A 14,796-nucleotide genomic window follows, 5' to 3' on the forward strand; every position below is an offset into this window, starting at 1 on the left:
TTTTCCTGAAACATAAGATCCATCACCTGAAACAGCTTTTCCATCCACCTCTATTTATCCCTAAAAATGTGCTTATTTTTGTCACCATGAGACACGAGAGATGCAGACAAAGGATCAGCAGGAGGGCCTGGCTCTGAAACCAGCACAGAGACACTGGCAAAGCTGTGTCACCCTGATTTAAAAAACACCTCACACGTACCCAGCACAGCAACAGAACCTCTCTGGTTCTGTCAGAGCTGTTGTACACGTCGTGCTTGACCCACGGGCTTCCCTCTGTTCCAATTCTGGCTGGTTTTGTGTTTGCAGCAATAAAACTGCACCAGGAGAATGTGCAGCTGCAAACACTGCTCAGGCATTCTGGGAATCACAGAATCATGGAATGGTTTGGGTTGAAAGGGACCTTAAAGCTCATCTCATTCCACCCCCTGCCATGGGCAGGGACACCTTCCACTAGCCCAGGTTGCTCCAAGCCCTGTCCAACCTGGCCTTGGATACTTCCAGGGATAGGGCAGCCACATTAATAATAAGATTATTTATATAATTATGGTGTCCCATTTCTGTCCCACGAGCAGCTCTGTAACCCCACAGACCTCTCTTCGGGGGGAAATGACTCTTCTTGCTCCTCCAGAAGAACAGACTCTCCCTCTCCATTGTCATTCCCATTATCTGCTTCCATGGCCTGGCTCACAGCACAGGTGGAAAGCAGAACAGCAGATTATCATTTAACATTTCATGTTAATGCTATGGTATTTTTTGCCACAGGGCACAGAAGTTTAATTTAGAAGTTTAATCTCATTTGCAAAAACAGTCACCCAGCAAGCACTGAGATAGTAAAGATCCTGACAGAAATCCTCCACACCTCTTACAGCTTCACGTGTTTCTAGTTCACATCTATTTAAAAACAATCAAAAAAAGCCCCTAGGGATTTATTAAAGAAATTCTTCCATCTTGCACTACGTGTAGCCAAATTATTCTCTTCTTTCTTTCCTTCCCTTTTCCTTTTTAGAGAGACACTGTTTTATCCCACTTCATCACTTGTCAAATTCAAGTGTTGGGCAGTTCCAAAGGAAGAAGAAAACTTGTCACCAACAAACTTCCAAAACGAGCCTGAGTATGTGCATCCATGAAATGTGGATAAATCCATTTTTACAGTGTCTGCAGCAGAAACGTGCAAAGAAGTGAGTGAAAAACACATACTTCAAACGCTGCTGACACGGGACCGTAACTAAATTTACTTTTTAGTGGCTTTTTTGGAACACATTCCTCCTTAAGGAACGCTGGGAATGTTCCAAAGGGATTCAGCTCCACAGCGAGATGTGAGGGGGCTCTGGTTTCATCCCGCTCAGTCCCCGCGGCACCGGGGCCGGGCTGTGCCTGCAACCGGAGAGAGACGGTGAGCACCGGAGCGGGGACCGCCGGCCGCGGGGGCACGGCAGGGACCGCAATGGACGGGCGGTGCGAGGATGCAGTGGCGGGACGGAACGGCACCGGAATAGGGCAGGTACCAAGGACCGGGAGGTACCGGAACGGGAGGTACCGGGCCCGGGCAGCGGACCAGGACGGACGGGCGGTACGGCCGGCGGATCCAGCACAGGGTTCTCCCGGTCGCGGTTGCCGGTGCCAATGCGGTCAGGTCGTCTATCATACCTATCCCAGTCCCTAACCCCTGTCCTATCCCGGTACCCGTTATCCGGTCCTATCCCTGTCCCTGTCCCCGTCGCTAATCCCCGGTCCCTGTCCCGGTCCGACTCACCCCGCGGCGAGCTCAGCGCCATGTCCCAGTTACCAAGCGACGCGTCAACACCCGCTCACGTGACACAGAGCCGGGGCCGCACAACCGAGCTGCCGATGGGGGGAAGAGCCTAGGGGGCTCCGGGCCGCACCATCTCCCGAGAGGGCGCGGGGTCGGACCGCGCTCGAACCGTGCCGCCCGCGGGTCCAGAGGTGCGGGCCGCGATGCCATGGTGTCGGGTCGGTAGTACGGTAGCCGGTGTGGGTGTCGGTGCCGAGAGCAGGCAGTGCCGGCACACCGGGCGGTCCCTCCGCGCCCTCCCCGGCACGGGCACCCCGGGGCGGGCGGGGCAGCTGGGCGGGCGCAGCCCAGCGCAGGAGCGGGAGCGCGGCGTGCTCGACCCGCCGGGGGGCAGCGCCCGGGACTTCTCCGGGCTCGATTCGGCCGCCGTAAAGCGGGGCCAGGGCCGGGCCGGGGGCGGTGGGAAGGGAGGGGGGCCGGGGGCCATTATAGCGCTGCTCAAAGCCGGGACCCCGGCCACCACCTCCGGGATCCACTGCCGGCTCCTGGGCGGATTGCAATACGCCGGGTAGTTATCCCGCTCTCTTGTCCGACGCTTCACGCCACGCCGCAGCCGCCGCGGAGAGACGCGGAGCGGCGGGATGAATGCCGCCAAGGAGGGCTGGGACGATGCCCGAGGAAAGCTGGGATGATGCCCTGGGGACCGGGATGCTGCCCGGGAGGACGGGATGCTTCCCATGGGGGCTGCTGGAAAGCGAAGTAGTTCTTAAACTTTATCTTCTGTTTTTTCCGAGCACATTCCTATGGTTTCCTTCCTTTTAGGAAGGTCCCAGGTGACCCCAGTACCTACCTGAGCTCTGTTACCAGCAGAGGAGGTGTTGGGGGGTCCCTGGCAGTGGTTTGATGCGTGGCCTTGGGATGCTCCTGGCAGGGATTGAGAGGTGCTGTATTGCTCACTGTGCTGCTGACACTCCGTAAAATAACTCTGCTGCTTCCTCTGGGAGATCTGTCTGTTCTTGGATCTCAGGCTGGGAGCTTGCCTTGCAGAGGTGTTTTGTTCTTAGTTGCCACTCGGAATAGGAAGAAAAATGAAAGATCTTTTAAGAGAATACAGTAGAAATGTGAAGACCAGGACAAGTCAGGGTAAGGATCTCAGACTTGGCTGCTTCTTTTGTTGAAGGTGCTTTTTTGTAGGAGCTTGTTTATGTCCTGATAATAACTGGGGTAAAAGTCTCTAAAAGCTCTTCTGTGTTGAATTTGGAGAATATCTGTGTTTGTTCGGGCTGTGTGGGTGGTGTGAGGTTGGAGAGCCAGGATGGGGCAGAACAGGGCTGTCTGAGTCCATCAGGAAGGGAGGGAAGGGGCACAGTCCTGCCCCTGCCTGTGCCCAGGGAGGGGGGACTGCCAGAGTGTCCGAGTGACAGAGACACGTGGTCTGATTTCTGCTATATTGAGAAAGACTTTTTAGTTCATTTTTCAGTTAGTTCATCCATTCAGCTGTGAATCCAGGCTCCTGGGGTTTTTAGTTGCTGGCATTCCGGGATCAAGTCCTGTGAGTGTTATCAGGCCTTGGCTCCGGGACGTTGGAAATAAAAGGCCATAAAAGTGCTACCTGTGGCACGAGCAGTGCAGATAAGGGACATGAAATGCTGGTTAATCTGGGATGGAGGGACATGTGGCACACAGAATGTCTGGGTGCTGCTGCAGGTGAGTTTGGTGCCAGGGTGGGGGGTGGTGAGGTTTTTGTTTGCTTTTTGTTTGCTTTCTGATGCCTGAGCAGGTGTGGCTGGGAGGAGCTGCAGGCTCCAATAGAGCATTCCCTTTTCCTTTTCATTTCCGAGTCACAAACTTGCAGGATTCAGCTCCCTTTGCTCTGTGCTCAGTGAGCTGCTGCTGCTCTGGCAGGGCAGCAATGAAGGACTTTTTGGTGACCTACATAATTCTCCCCATGAGATGGGATGACTTCAGAGTGGCTCCCTACAGTAAATGTTTTTCCTTGATTTGGCTGGGTCCTCCTAACTGGCTCCAGTGAACAGCAAGGAGTTTGGAAAGCTTTTTTCTTTTTTGTTCCCTAATGTTCATGTGTTACAGTACAGTGGGAAGGTCATACAAGGGCTCTCATGTATCCATGGAGGAGTAGAGATCAAGTGGGTGACCAGCTGAGAGTGGCACAGAAAATCTGCTCCAAGGACTGGAAGGAAGCTGTGAGTCCCAGCTCTGGGCTGCCGTACTCTGTCTCCAGTCACTCGCTCCGTAACCTCTGCTTGAGAGTTCCAAACCCAGCCTTTGCTTTTCCCAGGAGGGTAAAGAGACAGGAACTTGTGCAGTGTCTGAGCCCCCTCACTGCAGTGACTCTGCACTCCTTAAATATGTAAACTTAAGTTATTAGGGCAAAACAGAAAAAGAGCCTGTTGCTCTCTCCTTACCAAAGACATTTCATGCTTGACTGTGGTGCTGCTGTTTGACAGCTCGTGTTTCTCTGCCATGCCCAGACACGCTGCAAGTCTCATGTTTCACTTCCAGAGCCCTCTAGCTCGGCTTATGTTGCTTGTAAATCTCTTAAAGTCTTGCACAGCAAATGTGCCCTGGGAGCCACGAGCCCGGTGCCTGCACGGAGGGCTCGACAGTGGGACCTGTGGGCTGCAGGAGCGTTTGGACACCCCTCCAGGCTCATCTGGGAGAGGAGCCTCGGTGCTGTGTGCTCCCGGTGCTGCGCGGGGCGGGAGAGCCGAGCCCGAGGGTGTCAGCCCGTGCCAGAGCCCGGCACTGCCCTCCCGTGACAGGATACGGGAATCTTGTGCAACCGGGGGCAGCAGCATTTGGTCCAGCGGCCTGTGCCAAGGTGAGGTGTGATCTGCCAAGGCAAACAGGATTCTGTTGATGGGCTGTGAGGACGGGAAGGGCATCTCTGCGGGAGGTGAGCAGCCGGTGCCCTTCTGGATGCTGCTGGCTGGAACTGGTCGGGCTCTTGGGAAGAGGCTCCCGTGGGGATTTCAGGAGTTGGCTCCCCATCACTTTTTCACTCATGTAGCTGAGAAGTGCTGGCACTGCCTGGGAGAGCAGCCAGGGCTGTGTGAACAGACTCAGAAGCTGCAGCGAAGATTTTTAGTGGCAACAGTTGATGTGTGGGAGAAGAAAATGTGTATGTGCTTAATAAATATTGGCATTCAGCAAGAGCTTATCAGCTAACTCAGTGCTTCAGCTTCTGGAGAGCTGATCTAGCTCTGCCACACTGAGAAGAATCCCTTCAGATCAGCAGATAAATACAAAATGCACGTGAAAAATGAGGTTTTTTTGAATGGTGCTGATTTACTGCTGCCTGAGCTGTGGGACAGTTCCTGCTGCCTTCCCAAGCTCACACAGGAGGCAGCAGCAGTACCTGCCTCTCCCCACGTGCCAGACTCCACAGGCTGTGTGTGCAGACATTGTCCCACACAGAAAAGGGCTGAGAGTAGAGCAAACCCTGCAGGTTCAGTGTCTTTGTCATTTGCTGGTTTGAGTTATATGAACTCCTGTCTTTTAGGAAGGAGAGGCACGTTCCCAGGCTGAGTTTCAGAGACTTTTGGGGTTGTACCAGTAGACCAGATGGCCTTCACAGATCCAGTCCATCATCTGGTCCTCGCTGGGACTGACTGTGTATCTATTTCTGCAGCCTTTGAGACCCCAGTGATGGAAATGGCCCCTTGAGGTTGCCCTGTTCTGGTGCACCATTGTCCCTGCTACTAGAATGACAAAACTAGATATTCCTTGCCACAGTTCAACTGCCCTTCAACTTCTCCTAACCTCCATTGACAGCTCTTCCTTTCTTTGGCAGTGACAGTTCCCACGTGTGAAGACTTCTAATACATTTCCCTCACTTCAGTCTTCCCTTGCCAATCTCTTTCCACGGCCCAGATCACTCTTGTCACCCTCCCTGAAACTGTCCAGTGACTTAAATCTGTTTTCTTTAATCCTGCAACCAAAGCTACACAGAATTCCCTGGCCTGCAGCAATGGTGAAAGGACTAATTGAGTTTGCTGGTGATATTTATGTATCCCAGTGTTTTTGGTTGCTGTCTGCAGCACTGCAGTGGTCTCTGGTTTCTGATATGTAGCTCTTCTGCAAGACAAGTCCAACAGACTAAATTTCTGAGCTGGCAGGACACTGTATTCCTCACCCTTTGTCCTTTTTTTGGTTTCCCCCTCCCAGCCCACTGTGCCTGTGTGTACCTGCAGCACCATCCACCTGCACATTGAGGCAGTGCTGAGGCAACAGGTGTTCTGCAGGATCAAAGCAATGTTTCCCTTTAAATTCCTCCTGCTTTCCAGGGAGCAGCTTTTGATCTTTACGTGTTCCTTTGTTCTTTCTGTGCCAGGTAAAGGCTCATTAAAAGGTGCCTCTGTTGGCAGAGACGTCCTGCGGCTCCTCCTGCCTTCTGCAGGACATCACACGGGCTCATTTCAGTGTGCTTCTCCATCTCCTGGCCTTGGTGGGAAAAGCTCCCTCGTGTTTCCTGAGGAAGCATTCCCTGGCCAGCAGCAGCAGCCAGCTGGTGCCACCTTCCTTCTGTGTGTGCACAGGTTTTTAGGGTTCTGATGAAATCCCTGACAGAGCTGAAGGTCTGGACAGCAGGGCTGGTTTCTTTCTCGACAGCACCGGGCAGAGCTGGTCACTCTGTGCTGCCTACCAAGTGTTGTGGTGACAGGTGCCCCTGCTCAGGTGTGCTGGAGGCTCAGGTTGCTCCCCATCACTGCTCCAGCCCCCCCGACACTGGGTGGAAACAGCCTGTTGTAACTCGCTGTGGGAAGGAGCTGTTGCAGCAGAATTTACTGTCTGTTCTTGCAGGGTGCAATGAGAGGAAAGGTGATTTGTTCTTTAAATGTGGTTGAGCAAATGACTTTTTCCCTGGTGTAACCCAGCCTGAAGCTGTGGGGTTTGGCAATGTGGACGAGAACAAGCACAGAGCTCCACCGTGTTTGGTTTTTGGGGCTGAGACATGAGGATGCATGTTGTGTTTGGTGCTGGAAGGAGACAGGAGTGCGCAGGACTTGCAAAGTAATCCTCTCATCCTGAACACTTGCTGGTACAGAGCAGGGTTGAGGCTTCTCCATCAAGCCCCAGCAAAGACTGAAACGCAGAAAGCGCCTGTGCTGTGATTCAAGCTGACAAATGTGGTGATTGCCAGTTAAACCAAGAGTTTGTCCTTTAACGAAGGCTCTGTCAGCAGCTTGGCAGTCTCGTTTGCAGTCTTCTGTACGTACCAATCTGTCAGAACCAGGACAGCTATTTCCCTTCCCTTCAGCCCTCACTCTGCTCTTGGAGAAATGCCAGTTCTGTTTGCCCTTTGTGCCTTCTCCCCACCTTGGCTGGCTGGAGATATCATCAAAACCAGGTTAAGGAAATCGGAGCTGTTCCGTGTCCCATGGTGCTTCCTTTGGGCCCTTAAATATTTCCTGAGAAGATGCCCCTGATAGCACAGGTCAGGGCCTGCCTGTTTTATCTTTCTCTCTGGCTCTCCCTGGCCGTGCAGCCCGTGGTGTGGGACTGGCCCCAAGGAACACCCAGGCTGATCTCCCCGTGGGCTGCCCTGGCCCTGGAGCATGGCCATGTGCGGGGTGTGCTAGGTCAGACTGGCCTGTTCACAGCAAGGTGGGCCATGTAAACACAAAGGAACAAAAGCAGGTGTTTCCTCTCCTTGTGTGCTTTTGGCAGAACAGAAACTGCCCTGGCTCTGGTGCTTCCCAGCTGGGGATGGCAGCAGGAGCCTTCTCTGCACCCAAGGGTGTCGGGCTGTCTGTGGGATTGCTTTGTGTGAGACCCACCTGCTCTTCCAATACATCAAGTCTTCCTGGTCCATCTGCTAAATAGTTTATAGCTTGGGTGACCCCTGTGGGTCCCCTGCAGAGCTCCTCACCACCAGCCCCGATGAGGAGCACACCTCACTTGAGCACAGGGGTAGCTCAGTGATGAGCTGGGGATCATGTTCCACAGTTGGGTAAAGCTATTGATAGGTGGAATGTTTGCCTTGAGTTGGTGTGCCACACTCTGCTTCTGGGCTCTGCCCACTCTGTTGAACAGGGGCCTCTTGCCACTTACCTCTGACAAGGCTCTATTTAACCATCACTGCTCAAAAAACCCCCCCAAAGCAAAACCAAAAAACAGCCTCACAGAAAAAAATTCCGAGCCCCCAAACCCCAAACACACACGGGATGAGGTGAGTTTGCTCGATGGTTTTTTGGAGATGGGAGGTTGCTGTGGCTGGAGCAGCAGCCTCGTGTTTAGTGCCATGGTCTCAGCCATTTCTGTGCTGAAGGAGCCCTCTGGGATCAGCTGTGACTCCGTGACATCCCAGGGGCAGTGACACCTTGGGCAGCTCCACACCTCTGAGCTGTTCCCTCACTGGGTGATTTCAGTGACCAGCATTGCTTTTCTACCTCCTCCCCACAGTAGCTGTTAACATGTGGGGTTTTGCTGCCTTCATATTTCTTCATTGCAGAGAAACACATCCCAGGATTCTGCCCTTCAGCTTCTCTAAAGCATGGAGGTGATGTTACAGACCCAGAGCATTCAGAGGCTCTTGCTTGGATTGTGGACTGGTGCAGCATTGATGGGAGACTCATCCTCAGACAGTGGGTGGCACGTGCTGTTGTTAAATCAGTTCTAACACTATTTTTTCCCCCTTGTTGGCAGATCTTCTGGATTTGGCTGCTGACTCGAGCTGACAGATAATGGAAACATTTCCTTGGCGATGTCTCTGGGGCGACTCCTCCGACGTGCCTCCTCCAAAGCCTCCGACCTCCTGACCCTGAATCCCGGTGGCGGCGGCGGCTCATCCTCTGTGCTGGATGGAGAGATTATCTACTCCAAGAACAATGTCTGTGTCCACCCACCTGAGCTGCTGCAAGGCGCCGGGGAGCACCATCCAGGTGATGGGGTGTTGCAGACACTGCTCACTCTCTTCTTCTCTCTCCTGGCGGGTGTTTCTATCAAATTCTATATCTTGGGCTCCTATGAATGAAGATGTGCCAGTGAGGGCCATGGCAACGCAATCTTGTGGAAGACTAAGGAAAGCCACCCACAAGCTGATCCATCAGCTGATCCATCTTCTTTTAGTAGGAAAATTGATTCTTCCTTTCTGTTCTGGTCCAGCACGGATTTACCTGGTTTAGTAAGTCCTTTTGTACTGCTGGAAGATGGACAGTTGTCATTTGAGGACAATAACTTCTGTTGCTCATTCCAGTCTGGATTGTTCAGAAAATCCAAGTATCCTCTTGTAGCTGTCATTGCTGGAGTGGCCTCAGCAACCACTGGTAAAGGAAAGGGCAAGAAAACCTGATTGTGGCCACATGCACTGGAGTAAATGAAGATAAATCCCGCTCTGTTCCTTTATTCTCATCTGTTCCTGCACTCTTTCATGTTCTCATCAAAGAGCTGTGGCTCCTGCCTCAGCTTCACAAAACAAATTACTCTGTGAACATTGACCCTTGCTTCCCTTTATGTGTGGGTGACTTCTTTTTTCATTGGCTTTCCATGAAAATTGTAGCCCTTTAGCCACACTAAGGTAAATATTCTTGAGAAATCAATGTTCAGCTGGCACTTGAAATTGTTTAACTAAGAAACAGTAGAAGTTTTACATGTGGCAACATATTTCACAATTTACTCTTGATTAGTAATCTATCCAGGAAGTCCAAGTATTTGTATGGCACTTCTCTGTCCACTTAGGCCAGAGGGAATTTAGACAGTTCAAAAGCCATATGCAGACTTGAAATGATTTGCAAATAGTGAATAATATTGAGCACTCCACAGTTTTCTCCTGGTAAATTATAAGGGTTTGTTTTGCCCATGTGTAAGTGATGGTGAAGTGGGGGGAATCTCAGGATGGCTTGGGTTGGAAGGGACCTCAAAGGTCATCTCATTCCACTCCCCTGCCATGGGAAGGGACACCTTCCACTAGACCAAGTTGCTCAGAGCTCCATCCAACCTGGCCTTGGACATTTCCAGGGATGGGGAGGCGGGGAAAGGGAAATGTCAGGGTTGTGCAGTTCCCTTAGAACAAATCCGCGTCACAACCGGTTGCTCCTGTGCTCTCTCTCAGGCTATCTGTGCTTGTACATGGAGAAGGACGAGCTCCTGGGGACCACGCTGATCCTGGCCTGGGTGCCCAACTCCCGCATCCAGAGGCAGGATGAGGAAGCCCTGCGCTACATCACCCCCGAGGGCTCCCCCGTGCGCAAAGCCCCGCGGAAACGCGGCCGCCACGCTCAGGGCCTGGGCCTCGCCTCGCCCCCGGAGCACAGGGGGGCCCTGACCCTCAGGGCAGACGAGCTCCTGCTGTCCCAGCCCGGCAGAGATGGGCCCTACACCAGCCCCCCCTGCTCGGAGGGGGACAGGCTGGCCCGCCGGTCCCCACAGCCCCCGCGCAGCGACTCAGGGATCCTGTGCACCCTCGGCTCCCAGGAGGAGCACAGCAGGTCGGAGCTGTCGGCGGAGGGCGCGGAGGAAGGGCTGGACTGCCGCGAGGACGAGGGCTCCTTGGAGCTGTCTGCTGATGACGTGAGCAGGGACAGTACTTTTGACTCTGATTCCGATGCCTTCTCCTCCCCCTTCTGCCTCTCTCCCATCAGTGAAGCCCTTGGGAAAAGCAGCAGTTCCGTGTTTCTGGACAGTGAAAGCAGGTGAGTGCGTCCTTTCTCTAGTTTCTGCGTGCACAGCTGGGTGCTGAGCTTGGAGATGCTGAAGGAGACGGTGAAACTTCACAGTGGCATCAAGCAGAATGTCTTGCTTCAGACTCCTGTGGAATTTACAGGAAACTGTTTGCCTGCCAGTTCTGCTTTTGCTCAGTGAACCCTGGCCCCAGACATCCAGGGCTGTCTGTGTACAGCCTTTGAGATGAAGTGTCTTGGGCCCTGGAAGCAGCATTGCTAAATTAAACAGGTCCTTTGTTGGCCTAACTGGCTCTGCTGAGGAGCTGAGCTTGTTGCTTCTCGTGCAGAGCCACATCAAAGAGCCCGTGTGACTTCCTGAGCTGGGGGCACCTCTCCAGGCCCCTTCTTGACACGAAACCTGCATGTGGCAGCTTGTTTTGCTGCTGTTCAGAACATGGTCCCGCTTCAGACATATAAATGTTAATTCTTGCGTATCTAACCTGGGTGTTTTTGTCAGTGCTCCTCAGTGGCACCTGCAGTAAACTGCACGAGGTAGGAGGGCACCTTGGCAGAGGACTAACACACAGGAGGACACCTGTGTAACTCACTGCTTTCATACCCAGTGGTTCTGGCTTTCTGATCTGTGCCCTGTTGGTGGATCACTCGTCTCCATCTCGGGGAGGGCAGGTGTGTTCCTGAAGCACTGTGGGGCTGAGTTTTAGGCTACAGCTCAATTTTGAAACTACGCCTGAAGTGAGAAAGGAGTTCTCCTTTGTGCACGTGAGGAGCGAGGGACACGCTCAGAATAATGTCCTGGCTGCTGAAAACCAGGAGACTGAGCTCATCCTGGGGAAATCCCAGTCCTGGCCTGAGCCACAGCTGTCCCAGGCATGCTGTGGTCTCGGAGAGCTTTGGCACCAGGAGCAGAGCTGGCACAGGAGGGTCCCAAGCAGTGTCTGGGGCCTGGCCAGTGGGTGAGGAGTGTTGTGGTTTAAGTGTTCTGCAACACTTACACTCTGAGCTGCAAATAGTGTCGGGAAAGGAAGGAAATACAGTTTATTGCATCTTCCCTGCCTTGTCTGTGCATTCCTGCAGCATTTCCCTGCCCTCTGCTGGCTTTCCTCGCTGCTGCTGGAGCCCAGACAGCTCCAGCCAGGCAAAGCTGGCTCTGCACACCAAGCTCAGGGGCCTGCTTGGCTTTGATTTTTTTCTTTTTTTTTTAACTCCTGTGGTGCCAGCCTGAAGTCTCACACAGTGCATGTGACACCCATAATTGACAGCAGATTAATAAAACAGACCTTTTGTTGTTTGGGACTTCAAACTTGAAAGGTTTTTTGTCCAGCGTGTGCATTTTTTATGCCAATTTGTTCTTCCCCATAGAGCCCCCTTGCATGGGATCTGCAGGATCTTACAATCTGTTGAGCTGGAGATTCTGCACAGAATACTTTGCGAAAGTCTTGTCAAAAAGCATCTCTTATTTCCTGCGTTCATCCCAGCATTTTGGGGGTGGGAGATGCTCTTTTAGAAGTCACTGCAAGCATGGGAACAGCTTCCTTGCTTCTTAAGGGTTTGTTTTGGTTTAGGTTTTTTTTCTGCTGGCTGCTTCCCCTCTGAGCCAGAGTTGGAGTGGGAACAAAGCTTGTGCTGCTGGCAGATTGTTCCAGCTCTCTTCCCTCCCCACCTCCCGGTCCCCACCTCCTCCCTGCCAGGAGGAAGGACTGTTTCTGGTTGTTTGCCTCTGCACTGGGAGCACTTGCAAAGACAACTCTGCTCTTCCCCGTGGCTGCTGCAGAAACCAAAGGAATATGTTGCATTTCATTCCAGCCAGCTCCCCATATGATTAGAAGTGGAGAAATGGGACTCTGTGGAGGAACTGGGACAGACAGGTAGACTTGGGTCAGATGAGATCAAGGGCTCAGCGAGCTGCTTACCAAAACTCCTGTGTGAGCAGGAGTCACGAGTCCCATCTGCCTCTCAGAGCATCCTCTGAGGAGGTGGCCTGGCCACCTGGGCAGAAGGGACCACGAAACACTGTGCGTGGACCAGGGGCGGAGAGGAAGGAGGGAGGTGGGCTGGGGAGCCTTGGAGTTGCACAGTGAGTTGGTCATTGTAAGTTCAACAACTGGCCTGGTAGGACATAAGGAAATAAAAACGTATCCATTGTTTTTTCCCTCTTTGGTTCTCGGTTTGACAGGCTGCCAGGGATCCCACGTGGCGATCGCCGCTCTCCTCCCATTTACACAGTTCCTCGGGGGGGGAGCAATGGGAGTGTCCCAGCACCAGTGTGCACACTCCTGCTTCTCTTTCTAGACCAGCCTGGCACCAGTGCTGCAGGGTGTCCTCATCCCTCAGGGAAAGGTGGCCTTGCTCTCCCAGGGTTTGTGTCCTTAACTTTGGGGCCCCTTTCTGCTCACAGGACATGATTCCTGCAGAAGGTAGCTGGTGTGGGGATTACCTGCATTGATGGCAGCTTTGTCAGGGACTGCATTTCTGTAGGAAAGGAGGGATTCTGGAAAGAAAACCATTCCATTCTGTCCCTTCCCTCCCTGGTCACCGTTGTTTGCTGGCCGTCAGGAAACATTTGCCTTGTGGTTTGAGGGGCACGAGTTCAGGGCAGCTGCTCTCTGTGCCCAGTTCTGGCTTCCTCAGCTTCCATTTTCCCCATCAGTAAAGTGAAACTAAAAGGTTTTTGTTACATCCTGGCAACCAAACAGCATCTGACCCGTCTGTAATGTGTGTCCAGCGATGGAGTTATTGAACTGACCGTGACAGCAGATCTATACAATTGGTTGTGGAAGCACTTAGTGCTCTGTAAGTGGGGTCTGGTTTGGAGTGGGGGTTTGTGCTGTGCCAGAGTGATCCCTGGTTAACAGGAGCTTTCCTGAACGATGGGTGCTCGGGCTGCTGAAGGCTTTTCACTTAATAAACAGCAGCTGCTGATACCTGAGGAGCAACACAAAAGTGCTGATGGGGAGAAACAAACACTGGTATTGGTTCCTTCGCTAACTTCAACTTGAGATGTTGATCAGTACAGTCAGAACTTGGACTGAGGAGCCTTGGTGGTGGAATTTTGTGAGTGGAGTTTGGGGTAACATCTGGCCAGAGGCTGGATCTCCACTAGCGGCCCCACAGGTGCTGGGACAGTGGCCAGCAGTGCTCCCACAGCTCCTGCTGTAAAGGACGAGCAGAAGCCACATGGTCATGGATATCAATGCAAGAAGGAAATGCCTTCCATAAGACATTGATCATTTTAGCAGCCAGCAATACAAATAATAAAACATTTTCATAATGGAGCTGGACGATGGTGAGTTCTCACGTTCTTCAGCAGATGTGAATTCACAGGGCAGATCCATCACAGACAGTCCAGGCAAAGTTCACAACACAGAGAAAAACTCCTTGGCATCACAGTTGATGCAATTTTTACGGATGTGTTGCACATCCTGTTGTTAAAGCTCTTCCCAGGAGCTCATCAGTAAATGAGCTGCTCCGGGGAGCGGAGGGCGGCAGCCGCGGGAGCAGGTGGGAGCAGGGAATGGTGTTGCATCATGTTGTTTTGGCAGCTCACCTGAAGGGCTTAGAGCTGTTCCGACCTCTGCAGCAAAAACAGGAGGGAAAATTATGAGGGAAATGAGCTGAAATTAGTGTGAACTGGCGGGAGCTCTGGAGTCATCAAGAGGTTGGGAATTCATCGCTGTTGTAACAGAAGTGATTATAGTAGAACCAGGGAAATTGCTCACAGACTTCAAAATCTCCTGTAACTTCTTGCAGCATCTCAGTTTTGATGATTTCAGCCTTGGGGATGAGCGCAAGGGTTGACTGGTCCAGGCTCCAATTCCCCAGGACTTGCCTGAACTGGTGCCATTTATGATGTAAGACACCAAAGCTCCTAATTCCATTTGTACCCAAACCCATGCCCAGGAAAAAAATATCCCCCAAATCCTTCTTCCATGAGAAGGATAGTCCTTTTCCCCTTCTGTTTGCACCGTGGGGTCAGTGTACCCTCTCTCCAAGGCAGCAGTGGTCTGCACAGAGCCGGGTACCAAGCAGGGGAGCTGGGCTGAGCCATCAGCAGCCCTGTGTAATCAATTGTAGTTGTTCCCGTCTGCAAAGCTGAGAAGGTTGGACAGATCCAAGAGATTGCAGAGGCATACGGCTCTATCTTGCTTTATATAAATATTTGAACAGCAAGAACATTAATTATAGCAGGTTTGTTTCTTCCCCCTCGTTGGTTCGCTGCCAGATTTCAGTGGAAGAAAATAGTGACAGCTCACTCGGTATCGGGAATTGCGGCTCAGAGGGCCCGTGAAGCTCTTTCATTTGGGATGTCGGGAGAGGGCCCGACCGTGCCGAGAGCGGGTGATGCCCGAGAGGGCCACGGCAGGGCCGCGCAGCGATGGGGGCACGGGGCGGGACCCGCTC

At 52.6% G+C, this 14,796-nt stretch overlaps 1 protein-coding gene across 3 annotated transcripts in view; it reads left to right on the forward strand.

The window, feature by feature from the left end:
- Positions 1 to 8,422: 8,422 nt before the first annotated feature.
- Positions 8,423 to 14,796, forward strand: part of TBC1D16 (TBC1 domain family member 16) — a 22,052-nt gene continuing 15,678 nt past the window's right edge. For all 3 annotated transcript variants that reach the window (XM_018073251.2, XM_018073253.2, XM_018073252.2), the window contains exons 1-2: positions 8,423 to 8,658; positions 9,828 to 10,407. In XM_018073251.2, the coding sequence (XP_017928740.1) occupies positions 8,481 to 8,658; positions 9,828 to 10,407 (758 nt within the window). In that variant the 5' untranslated portion in view covers positions 8,423 to 8,480. The remainder of the gene's footprint in view (positions 8,659 to 9,827; positions 10,408 to 14,796) is intronic.

The sequence above is a fragment of the Manacus vitellinus genome, unplaced genomic scaffold, assembly GCF_001715985.3.
Source record: "Manacus vitellinus isolate BGI_N305 unplaced genomic scaffold, ASM171598v3 scaffold_24_pilon, whole genome shotgun sequence".
Lineage (NCBI taxonomy): Eukaryota > Metazoa > Chordata > Aves > Passeriformes > Pipridae > Manacus > Manacus vitellinus.